This window comes from Furipterus horrens, unplaced genomic scaffold (genome assembly GCF_987537825.1).
Source record: "Furipterus horrens unplaced genomic scaffold, mFurHor1.1.pri manual_scaffold_13, whole genome shotgun sequence".
Lineage (NCBI taxonomy): Eukaryota > Metazoa > Chordata > Mammalia > Chiroptera > Furipteridae > Furipterus > Furipterus horrens.
In genome coordinates, this window is record NW_028327183.1 from 12,449,054 (window position 1) to 12,461,954 (window position 12,901).

General features: G+C 41.9%; 1 protein-coding gene across 3 annotated transcripts in view; it reads right to left on the reverse strand.

The window, feature by feature from the left end:
• The window catches only part of CDH11 (cadherin 11), a 142,563-nt gene that overhangs the window by 16,489 nt on the left and 113,173 nt on the right, over positions 1-12,901 (reverse strand). For all 3 annotated transcript variants that reach the window (XM_090261229.1, XM_090261230.1, XM_090261231.1), the window contains 4 exons: positions 11,892-12,145; positions 6,096-6,232; positions 5,159-5,292; positions 4,807-4,924 (listed from right to left, as the gene is read on the reverse strand). In XM_090261229.1, coding sequence (XP_090117355.1) covers positions 4,807-4,924; positions 5,159-5,292; positions 6,096-6,232; positions 11,892-12,145 — 643 coding nt within the window. The remainder of the gene's footprint in view (positions 1-4,806; positions 4,925-5,158; positions 5,293-6,095; positions 6,233-11,891; positions 12,146-12,901) is intronic.

Below are 12,901 nucleotides of genomic sequence, written 5' to 3' on the forward strand. Positions count from 1 at the left end.
GAAAGAAACTTCATTACTAGTAATGAAAGGAACTGATATTTTAAAATATGATTATATTTCACCTACCAATTTGTCAATGATTTAAAAATAATAATATTCAAAGTTCGCAAGAAGGTGAAGAAATGGGACCTAACCTAATTAACTAATGGTCATTATAAATATTTCTGGTATTTTAAATATTTCTGATGGCAATTTGTCAAGTATCAAAAGCTTTTGATCCAGTAATTCCACTCTAGGAATTTAGCCTAAAATAATAATTAGGTTTTTGGCAAAGGTATGTGAAAATGTACTTATGCAACAGTAGTCAACTGGTATCAGACGTTCGTAAGGCAGAAGTTAGGAAGCTATTTAGCAGGAAATGTTGACAAAAGTAAATGGGAAAAATTGGAAATGTTCTTTGTGACTACCTCTTTAAAGGTCAAAATATGTGCTGAGAAGGAGTCTGGAAGGGTATACAAAATAGCAGTGATTATTTATGGCACTGTATTATCTTAAAGTTATTTTATTATTTTAAATTTTATTTCCACTTGTTCGTATTTTCTAAATTTCCTTCAAGGACTATGTATTAATTATGCAGTAGAAGAAAATTATAAAATTCTTTGCAAATATATTTTACTACAATTACTATGGCTGTGATTAAAGCTGGAATCAAAGCACAGATTGTCCTGCTCTGTTCACACTCTCCCGAGAAATTGTTGATAAATTGAATTGAATTTCAGATTCTTCCTCTTCTGAAGATTGTTCTTATTGACTACAGGATAAACAAAAGTTTTGCAAAAAGAATTAACTAGAAAAGATATTCGCTTTATATTTATAACACAGTGTATTATGCACAGTAGGCAGAACCCTCCAAATACTCACACATTTTAGTTATTTGCACTTATGGGCAGCATGACCTAGAGCAAGCCTCTGAAGTGTCTGAAGTCTCATATTCCTTTCTCTTCTAGAAAATGGGGATAAAAATATTCCCCAGGCCTACCTCCTACGGCTGTTTGAGAAATCAAGTGAAACCGCGGCCGTGGGAAGGTTTTATAAATTAATGAAGAACTAGCGAGATGAGAGCAGCTAAGCTCAGCATTTCTTCTTCTTGGCTCCTTTCTTATCCATCACACGTTTCTTGTGTTTTTAGAGATGCCATTAAGTCTGATATTTTCAAAGTAAGTGCATCTGAAAACCTGGGCGGATTAGCTCTTCATCTGCCCAGACAGCTCCCTTCTCACTATGAACAGCCTGAGACGGGCTGAAATGTTACAGAGCCATCTAGCGCTCTCCGCTCCTGGTGCCCGCAGACCCGTCTTTGAAGGTCGGGTTGTGGAATGGAGTGAGGGAAAAGGAACAAAAAGATGCGTGTGGATGAAGATGGCTTCCTCCCTTATACTTCTAAAGAAAGACAACTACCATATGACCTCACGTACATGTGGAATCTCATGAACAAAAGAAACTAGCAAGCAAAATAGAGACAGACTCATAGAGACAGAGAAAAGACTGACCGCGATCAGAGGGGAGGGGGATTGGGAGGCCAGGTGAAGGGATTAAGCAAAGAAATAAAAAACAACAACAAAAAAACTAATAGACAGACAACAGTATGGTGATGACCAGAGGGAAAGGGAGTGAGTGAGGCAGAAGAAAGTAAAGGGGGAACAAAGGATGATGGAAGCGATGCTGACTTGGGGTGGTGAATACACACTACAATATACGCATGATGTATTATAGAATTGTACAGCTGAAACCTATATAATTTTATTAACCAATGTCACCCAAATAAATTCAATAAAATAATAAAATAAAGACACCCAGTACTTATGCCGGGTTTAGGCAGACACAGTCCTAATTATTTACATGGCATAATGGAAGTAAACACAGAGAGAAACCTGATGCTTTTACTCAGCATGCAATAAACCATTATCTCATGTTTTCTGTGGAAAACAGCCTCGGCCGAGAGATTTGGTAACTCAGTAGGCTATTAATAGGATGTGGAAAGTGATTACTCCTTTTGGATTACTTCAATCTGTAATTACTTTTAGGAGCTCGTAGATAGAAACGCTATTAAATGATAATTATAGGACTGTATTTGCTTTTAAGTTCTGTAATAGCTCTAAACATGGGAGTTTTCGTTAACTGTTTGCCATAGTTAATAAAGTCATTTTTCTTAAAAAGTAGCAGTTTCCTGCAAACATGGTAGCTCCTGTATAGGCTAAGCCTCTTCTAGGAAAGGGCAGGGAGGGACACAGTGGGTTGGCTCATCTAATGGTAATATAATCTTGAAAATAGAGATGACATCCTCGTAGCAGTGTGACAATGTGGCACACTTACAACTCCCTAGGGAACAGTCTGTCTTGGTATAATGTTTCAGAGGGTTAACAGCGACTAAATATTATTGCACACATAAAACTAAAGAAGACAAGGCAGGTGATGGAGGTGACGTTGGCACAGTGAGGACCTGGGGATGCGAGGGATGCACCCGGCCTGAGGTCTCAGATCTAAGTCGTGGACTAATACGAACGCACAGATAAATCTTGAACCACAAGTGTTTGAGGGAACAGATAATAAAAGAAGTGGTTGTGTAAAAAGGTATGTGAGACCATCAGAGTTTTCTGGACAAACAGGTAGACCACCTGACTATTGATAAAACTGATTGTAGCTGAAATTTTTGGATATAAGGTTTTTTGTTTGTTTTTTTCATCATAAAATTGACACAAGCCTTTCGACCAATCTAGGATAGACAGAAAATAATTTGGGAATTAAGAAAATTCCAAGAGTGGAGACAGGGATTCTCATAAACTCAAAGATGCACATGTGTCTTAGAAAGTACTGTAAAAACACTGTTTATGCCATCTTGTTCAATTCAGCTCAGTAAGCATTAATGCCCACTCCATGCCAGGGTCTCCCTGCTTTGGAGACATCTACGTTTACGAAAGGAAACGCCTACAGTACATCTGTGCTCCGCTGAGGTTGAGAATTACTCCCTTACCGCAGGACTTTGCAGAATTCTCTCTTTAAGAGGCTTAAGGTGCTCACATGTGCACGGGAACCATCGCCAACAAGTACAAGAACGATCCTAGATCAAATATAAAATTAAAGTGTGCCAAGTAATGCTTCTATTTGGAAATGATGGAAATCATGTATCAGGTGAGCCAGAGGCTGTTTTGTAGGGTTGCTTTAAACTACGTTTCTCTCCCTGTAACTTCCTGCACACCCAGGTTTTCAAGACCTTGTCCGCTGCAGAAAGCAAGGCACCGGGACAGAAGGTCTCTGTCGCAGCACCAAGGACATTCGGCCCCACAATCTCATTTAAAAGGGCCGTAATTAAATGTTTAAATCAGTACAGGAAGTAAAAATAAAGTAGGTCAGGTCAGGCCCCTTCAAATCCAAGGGGTGTGGGGAATACTCCCCTGCTTCAATAATCAACCCAATGGTTCATGCTATAACCTCTAGTCTCTGAGTGCCTGGGTCTAAAACCTAGATCCAACTCCTATGTAACCAACTTCTTATACTTTTTGTTTTTCAATTACTGTTTATGTTCAATATTATTTTGCATTAATTTCAAGTGTACAGACAACACAGTGGTTAGACAATCATATACTTTACAAAGTGTTGCCTCTGATACTTCCAGTACCTGCCTGGCTGCATAGTTATTATGACATTGTTGACTGTCTTGCCTGTGCTTTACTTTACTTTCCTGGGACTCTTTTGTAACTACCAAACTACTTCTTAACTCCGTCACCTTTTGTAGCTGATTGACTTTCAACCAGTTTCTTGATAATTCTGTGCCTCATTTTCCTCATCTTCAAAATGGGAAGGATGAGAGAATTAAATGGGTAGAGTATGGGAAGAATCTTGGCATGGTGTTTGAAACATAGCTGCTGGCATTTATGATGTTGGTAATAGCGATAATGGTGATGAGGAAAGTAATATCCCTTGTTAGAGTAAGTTAAGATCCCATAAGTCTGCTCTGAGTCACGGAGAAAGCAATCAACCTATAGCCTAGCACATAGCTGGCATATGGCTGATGAAAACATATGCACCCAGGAGGACCACCTTTTATTCTTATGTCAAGTGATGGCATTTGTCAGCCTCTTTTTACAGACCTGTGTTGTCACAGGTCTCTAGGGACAGCTGCAGACCAAAACAGCCTGGCCTGGAGTCAAAACACTTGTATTTTGATCCTCTCTCTGCCACCACCTTTGTCAAGGGGCTGCATCAGTTTGGATCTATGCAACAAATACAGTGCGAAGAATCTGCAATGGGAGTCAGAAAGCATTTTGTTTTCCCCATGTTTCCAGTGGCCACGCAATGCTTTGTCCGAGCCCTTCGGGCAAACAGTCTGCAGTCGCCCTCGGGTGTCCAGCTCTGTACCTAACCACGCTGCACTCACACTGAGCCGTGGAGGAAGAGTCCAGCTGGAAATTTTTATTGCCTTACAAAGTTGAACTAATCTCTTTTAATGCTCTACTTGATATCAATATTCATAAAGCCCAACTATCCCCCAAGGGTTCATCAACCTCTTAAAAAAAAAAGATAAATGAAGTCGTTTGCATATGACCCTATAGGCTTCCCCACTCGGTGTCCCACTGCTCCATGAATATCAAAGCCAACGACAACGAAAAGTAAAATGAACTGAGACTCACTTATCCAGATGCGCTAAATGAGCCCGTGCCTCAAAATAAAGGCTGCATTATTATTTCTTGTTTGCTCTTCAACAGAAAGGCATTATTAAGATTAGGAAAAATACTTGTGCTCTGCAATATACGCGCCATTTACTTCCCATTTCTGTGTCCCTGAATGCATAGGAACCTTGGTACAAACCTCTGTTGTCTCTGACTGTGAAATTTGGATTGTGAATGATTTCAGGGGGTAGACTGAAGATAAATCTTGGTCCATTGGCTGTGTCATCCTTGTCATCTGCACTAATTGTAACAATTGGCTGAAAGAGAAAGGTGGCCCATAAATAAATCATGCTGACATTGGCACATCATTTATTTAAAAATTCCTGACTGACTGAGAAACCTGATTTGAATTAGAGGACATAGTTCCGGACATGAACTAGGGCTCTGAAGCTTTCTTGGGCAGTGGGAGGTATCTCCAGGTGATGCTCTCAAAACCAAAGTCATTTCCAAATGCCTTGCTCACAGCCTGGGGATGGGAGATGCATCATTACCTGGTTAGAAAGCGGCTTGGTCTGGTCGCTCTCACAGATGAAGCCTTCATATGGGGCGGCAAACTTGGGAGCATTATCATTGACGTCAAGGACCCTGATGGACACTGGGACTTTGGCTTCCTGATGCCGGTTGTCTGGAAAGAGAGAATTCAGGCAGTGCCAGGGAGGACTCTGCACGGGTCCCAGGTTACTCTTAGGAAACAGTAAGCTCCAACCACTCCTTCAGGGAGTGTAGGGAAAGGCATGTTGGCACAAAAGCCACCTGAGGCCTGAAGGATGCAGAGGTCAATGTTAGACCTCTGAGAACTAAACCACTTTTCCATTTCTGCCACCTCTGATGCTGAGGTTATATTCCAAATGCTGATACTAGAGCCTGGCACCCCTGCGTTTAGTCCACAGCAGTGGTTCCCCAACCGGGGTTTCCCAGAGCAGCAGCAAAACCACCTGGGAACTTGTTGGAAGTGAAAATGCTCAGGCCCCACCCCAGATGTAGTGAGTCACAGGCTCCGGGAATGAGATCCAGAAATCCTTGTTATAGCAAGCCCTCCATGACATTCCAATGCATGATCAAGGTCAAGAACCACTGGTCTACAGGTAGACAAGAGCCTACAGATCCCGGCTCTGGGTTTAAACAGAACTGAGTGACAGGATAATGTGGGAAATCCTCTGGTGATCGTTATGAGTTTCAAGGTGCTGAGGACTCTCAGCTCACTTGCCAAGTCTGTACCCAGTTCTGCCACAGAAAACAGAAACAGCTCTATGTTTTTACTTACATGACTTCCTAAATAGACAACCAAAAACAAATTTTTAAAGATTGAAAAACATGTTTGAGACATAAAATTTACTCTATTTCAGCTATCTGTCACTTTCCAGAATATATAGTCTGAAGGAATAATATTTGGTAAAACAGAATCAAAACTCTTAGGAGAATACTTACGGATTTCTGCTGCAAAAACGGATATGTTGAGCCAGGCAGTTTCCTCTCTATCCAAAGGTTTTGTAGTTTTAATAAAACCATCCTCTGGATTGATAGTGAAAAACCTGTCCAGGTCAGTATGACGATCAATTGAATACCTAAGCAGAATGCAAATGAGGCAATTAGAGGAGACATTCCAAGCCACTTAATATTTAGATATTTTCCCCATGCTATACTTAAGAGCAACTTTTTCAATGAGTTCCTTGAGCTAGGTTTTCTTTTTAATGAAATTTACTTTTCAAACCCTGTACATGAATCTTTTCTAGAAATCATTTTGCCACATTGGAATTCTTTATTCAGCACAATGAATGAAAGGGCTGTTTAGCATATTTGATTGAGAAGCATAATAACATGTTGCATATTTCTCCATATTTACTACAATCACCCACCATCTGAATATTTATGAAACTGCATTTGGGAAGTTGCTTTGCCTTGCTCCCAAACTACTCAGAACATCATAACTGTATCAGATCTTGGCCAGATTTTTGCCTATGAGATATTCCATAGTTTCAAATTTATCTAAGTTTATCATCAAGGATCATTTATGGTCCTAAACAGTTTTCTCCTTATTTGAAGAAAAATGCTAACTACATTTTGAAGGAATGTATTTAGTTTATATACTTAGTTTTAGGGGTTCTCAGGTAGCTTGATTCTGATTCCAGGGCAAAATGTGCAAAGCAGGCTTGGCCATTCATGTGCAGAGCATTCTCCCCACACTTTAATGACTCCAGGCTGTGCCTAAAAGCATAGCTTAAATGTTTTACTCCTTCTGTCCACTAGAAAATGTGCTTTTTTTCAATCAAAAGACAAAATAATTCCCAAAGTGTTACTGGAGCTTATTTATGGCAAGATGAGGTGGGAGATGGGGCAAGAGGAATGGCCATCACTGAGATGAGAGGTAAAGTGACTGTCCCAGGACATGCACAGCTGTAAGTAGTCGAGTCCTCGCTTTCAGGAGTCTGTAGAACTCTAAAGCCCCTTTCCTTTTCACTCCACCACTGAGAACAAAAGGAAGACCAGCAAGGATGGTTATGTTAATGCAGGTAGCATGCTGGGCTTCATAATTGGGTGGTTTTCCTGTTCTCCCCGCCTTAGCTGTGTTATCCTAAAGTTTACACAGTACATACACCTGAAGGTGTTCATCAAGGGTGGTAAAACCAAATATTAGAGGTAGCAAAGCCCATGGATGTCATAGGGTTTAATATCTTCAACTTACAAATTTGGGATTTGCAAATGGTCTATGTTTTAGCTTCCGGGGAAGCTAATACTAGAACCCAGACCTTCCAATTCCAGATCCTGTTCTTTTAGAAGAGGGACCGTGTGCATGGAGCAGCACTTCACAGTTTGCAAAATGTGAGCTCACCCAGGCTACCATTTGAATTTACAGCTCCCCATGGGAATGGAATGACCAGTCCCCTTCCCCAGTGGGGAAACTGGAGATAAACCATCACAGGTCTTGTAAATGTCAGTAGGGGATCAGTCACTGAGCCCTCAGCAGAAAGCCCCATGTGAAAAGGAAGCAAAAGTAATAGAAGGCTTTTGGTCTTGCCCCAGGAAGTTTACTATCTAGTTAACATGATAAGACACACTCAAAGGAAGAAATTTAATAATTCAAAGCATTATTCTATAGAAGTGACTTGGTTTTGTAAAGTCTTAGGTGCAAGTTCATGCTCCACTGCATATAAGCTGAGTGATATTGGAAAACCCATTTGAGTTCTTTGAATATGAGTTTATTTATCCTTTTTAACTGGAATATGAATAGTACCTAACTTTGGGTTGTTTGTGAAATCACATGACATAATAGATGTTTAAATATACAATCTAGTGCCTCACACGTGGCCAGCAGTCCAGCCAAGAGCAGCTGCCCTTCATGTTGCTGTTACTGCCACCGTTACACACTGTGGATAGATCCTGGAAGCTCTCAAATGCCAATCTACAGAGTGTGACCTTCATTCTACAGCCAGTGAAAACTCGCGGAAGGCTTTTGATCAGGGGAACAAATAAACAGAATCACGTTATCAGGCAGACAAGTAAGGAAGGGTGAGCAAGACAGCCAGGGCAAGAAAGCGTAGAGGAAGGGAGAGAGGACACATAAGGATCTGATCCAGTGTTTAATGAATGAGGTGAGAAGGGAGACCCATGTGGGAGTGACAGAGGGAATCGAAGCTGTTGTGATGGAGAGAGAACGTAGAGGACTCAATGATGTTTGATATTTGGGGGAGGCTGGGAGAGTCCTAGAGTGTTCCTAGCCTGAGAGTCAGAGAGAGAGAGACATAGGGGAACACAAAACAAAGTCAACTTAGCAGGAAGAAGAGAATGTGATTCAATGAGGGGGAGCTCTAAATGCAAAGGGAGCAAAGATTCACCTCTCTCCCTGGTTTGAGTCAGAGGAGTCAGGCTTTTCTTTAAGTATGTTACAGTAAGTATGAGCTCAGACTTCTGTTTTGATGAGTGAGTGAGCCAGTATGAAAAGAAAGCAAATGAGTGAAAACGCAGAGCACACAGTATAGGAAGTACAGAATTACATCGGGGAGAAGATCAGCCTGGAGGCAGAGGATCCGGGGCACTGACTCAGTTCAATGGCGGCATGGGGGACACCTCTATAGGTAGGTGGACAGAGAGAGAGAAAGTCCAGAGTCAAGAGGCTGAGTCGCAGCAACGGGCAGAGATCAGCGAGTAGTGGAGACACCAGGCGTGGTGCTGTCGGAGACACGTGTGCTTACTGCCAAGGAAGCTGAGAGAGAATAGTTCAGGAAGGCAGCGGTGAACAAAAGCCTGTCTAATGCTACAGAGTCTGAGAGAAGAAAAAGGTATGTAAGAGTTTGGGTGAGACTCTAAGGCCGTACCTATATGTCCAAGAACACAAATTCACTGGAGGTGAAGATAAGCAATTAGGAAAGTAGGTAATGAGGACAGGAGACCCAGTGCACAAAAAGAGACCCAAGTGGGTAAAGGGATTTGGTTCAAAAGAGTTGGTTCACTGGGCATCCTTAGATAATTACGGGTGTGGAAATTGCCTGCGGGCATGAAACAGCTACCATTGAAAACGTGACCCAAATAACCAATCGCAGAAGTGGCCCCTCAGAGACAGTGAGGAGCGTAGGAAATCAGCAGCCGCTCCTTGTGTTTTTCATCATCATTCTTCTCAAAAGTCGCTAATGCACCTCGATGTTCTAGACCAAAGCTAAGTCATTTAAAATTCACACCATGAATATCTTTGAGTAGTTTAAAGGTGTTACAATGACCCTCAGTCATTCGGTAATGCATCTTCCTGCACAGAGAACTCAGTACTCCAAACTTTTCGGGAAATCTTTTCATTAGTGGCAGCTTGGCTAGAATAAAAAGCTCAAAATAGACTCAAGTTAGATGTGGACTAAAATCCCATCTCCGGTACTGACTGGCCACATGACTTTGAGGAATTCATATCATCCCTCTGAGCCCCAGTATTTCCATTTATTAAATCCTAAAGCAATTATAGCCTCAAAAGGTGACTGAGTATTAACTTCAACTTCGTGCAACATGTTGGACCAAGAAGATGCTCCATAAAGTATAACCCTCTTCCTTTCTCCCAGAAGGCCCAATGGTCAAGGAGTTAACGGCAAGGAAACGTGTACGTGTGGAACCTCCTTCTGCTCTCTCAGCATCTTCTTTGGCATAAACAGGAAAATCTATTGTTCACGACAATATTTTTTTCATATTCGGGTCCATTTACTTCTTCTTTCCAGCCTTTTTGAGGTAAATTGACAAATAAATACATATATTTAATGTGTACAACATGGTATACCTTGTGTAAATGATTACCATGGTCAGGGAAATTAACAAGTTCATCACCTCACAGAGTTACCATCTTTGGGTGTGTGTGTGTGTGTGTGTGTGTGTTGAGAACACTTAAGATCTATTCTCTTAGCAAATTATTATTATTATTATATATAGCTACCATGTTGTAGACTAGATCTCCAGAACTTATTCATCTTACAACTGAAAGTTGTACCCTATGGCCAAGATCCTTACTCCCTCTTATCCTTACCCTCTAGCCTCTATCCTATTTTGTTTCATCCTTTGATTTTTTTAGGTTACACATATAAGTAATTTAATGCTGTATTTGTTTCTCTTGTTTCACTTAGCATAATTTTCTCCAAACTCATTCATGTTATCACAAATGGCAGGATTTCCTTTTTTACAGCTGAGTAATAGTCCACAGTATATATGTACCATCTTTACTTATCCATTCATCAGCTTGTTTCCATATCTTGGCTATTGTGAATAAAGCTGCAGTGAACATGGGGGTGCAGCTCTCTCTTCAAGGTCCAGTCCTTTTGGAAAACAGGACAGAGGCTACTTAAAAACGCAGATGGCAGCTGCAGTTGTCTGAAGGCTGTACCTTATCAACCCCTGAACTAGACAGACACATCCCTGGTCCTTTGGAAATGTGCCAAGGACAACGCATAAACTGGGGTGTCACTGTGATGTACTGTGGGTGAGAGCTGTGAAGTGGGAGGTGACATCTAAGTGCCAAGGAAGCAAAGTGGGAAGAAAGGGGGACAAAGAACCAGGAGGAGGGACTAGTCAAGGTCCAGAACTAGGAAGCAACCAGTTGTACTTCAGAGGACAGAAAGTAGCCCAGTCTCACTGCAACTGAGAAAGGAGAGGAAGACAGATGGGAAGACAGAGGCGAGCAGGGCCCAGGGGCAGCTGAGTGGAGGGGCTGGGACAACAGCTTTAGGCTAAGAGAAGCTCCCATTATCTTGGGGGGAGGGGGCAATGGGGGACTCAATCACACTTGGTTTGCTGCCTTTTAACTGAGTATGAGGTGGTGTTTGGCTGCTTTAAACCCATCACTCTGACTACAGAATTGATGATGGAAATGTCGGAGGAGCCTGGAGGCAGGGATATCATGAGGAGGTAGAGAAAGGAATCAGGCAAGAAGGGAACTGGGGACATGGCCTTGGAAAGAGGGGAACTGGGGACACGGCCTTGGAAAGAGCAAGCGAGGTCTGCTAGAATCCAGTCCGGGACAGGTATCAGCAACTGGAAGTTTCTGCCCCGTAAGTGTCCTGAATGCAACTCAGGTCTCCTTAGTTGCTTCATCATCTTCCTCATCAGCCTCATTAACTCAGGTTGGGACGGCGTTTGGGGAGGCAGCATCTTAAATCTATTTTCTAGCTTGCTTTGCTAAGTCCCCCAAACAGTGTCCATAATAAATAAAGCGCCCTAAATGTGCTGGGCCCTTTGTTTCTTCTTCAAAGTGCTCAGCAGTAGCTGGACAGAGCTTGCTTTCTAGCCTCCTGTTCACTGGCTAAGCCACTGCCTCACAGCACCCCAATTTCCTTTCCACTTAAGGCTAACAATTCCCATTAAAAAAACAGAGCAGAAGGGATAAATTAGATCATGTGTCTGCACACGCAGTAGAGCAACCTGAGCATTGGAAGGTGTTCAATAAGTTATAATTACTATACTTATTTTACAAGTCGTATTTCTACTTTGCCATGGCTCCCTGAGGCACAAAGGGTTACCCAGCTGGGAAGTCTGCTCCAGGGAGGCATTAGGTAGCATAAACAAGCCTGTCCGAAAAGTGAGAGGCAGCGGTGAAGTAGACTTATGCCTTCTAAATCTTAATCTTGTTTGCACTGCATTGGACCTATTATCTTGGGCCCCTTTGAAACTGAAGGAGGTGGTTTCTGATTCCTGCAAGGCTTTCCTCAAACCTCCTGCCTGTACAATTCCTCATCCAGGCTTTTAAAGTAAATCTCCCCATACCTTATCGGGCTGTTGGCAGCATCGGGGTCTTTGGCATGAACTCTCCCAACCACGGTGCCAGCGGCTGCATTTTCTTGGACTTCATGGACGTAACTCGGGGCCAAGAACATGGGGGGCTCATCAGCGTCTTCCACTGCGATCTTGACGGTCACAGTGTCCTTGAAAGGCCCGTTGCTGATGAACTTCGGGTCGATGTGCACGTTGGCTGCCTCTACCTTCAAGCTGTATGCTCTTTTGGTCTCAAAATCTACGGGCTGACAAGAAGGAAGGGAAGAGTGACAACCAATTCCTTGAAAGAAAAAATGAGAGAAAGACCTGATTGTTTTTCAGGGCAGAGAATGTAGTGCCTCAAAGTGAGAAAAGGAGTGTGTATTCAATATCCAATTACCTGAGCTGTTCGGTCATAAAATCAAGCAAATAAATTGCTGAAACTTGGGATATGCTTAATGGGTAATTCTAGGAGCTTGGCAGACATAGAAGGACCTCAGGACCTGAAACGAACCTCCTTGTATATAACAACACTAAGGCTGCCCCTAAAAATCACCCAAGGAAGAGAAGGAATTAAAACACTACAAAAATAGATGGTATAGATTATTCTGTGAAGTATAGAGTATCTTGGTAATAAAAATAGCCCCTTAATTTCAGCCAGAGGTGTCTTATTAGATGACTATTCGCCTCCACATGTGCACACATTTGGCTTAGTCATGTTGACAGCCTCATTTTTAAAGTTTCCAAAGTCTGAGACCCTGACCTGCAGTGGCCCATTAAGATGATTTCAGGTGGTTAATGAATAATTTTCATGGGTGGGTTTGTTGAATCCCATTAACTTACTTATTGACACAATTATTCCTTTTCCAATTCTTCCAATTCTGAACACATCAAGAATATCTCAGTATGGTGCTGATTTTTAACATATCTGTTATGCTTCTTAACCTCCCTTTTGTGAGGCTGTGCTATAACTCACTACTTGGACTAGAATGACATTATTTTGTTTTGACTGTGTTCATTTC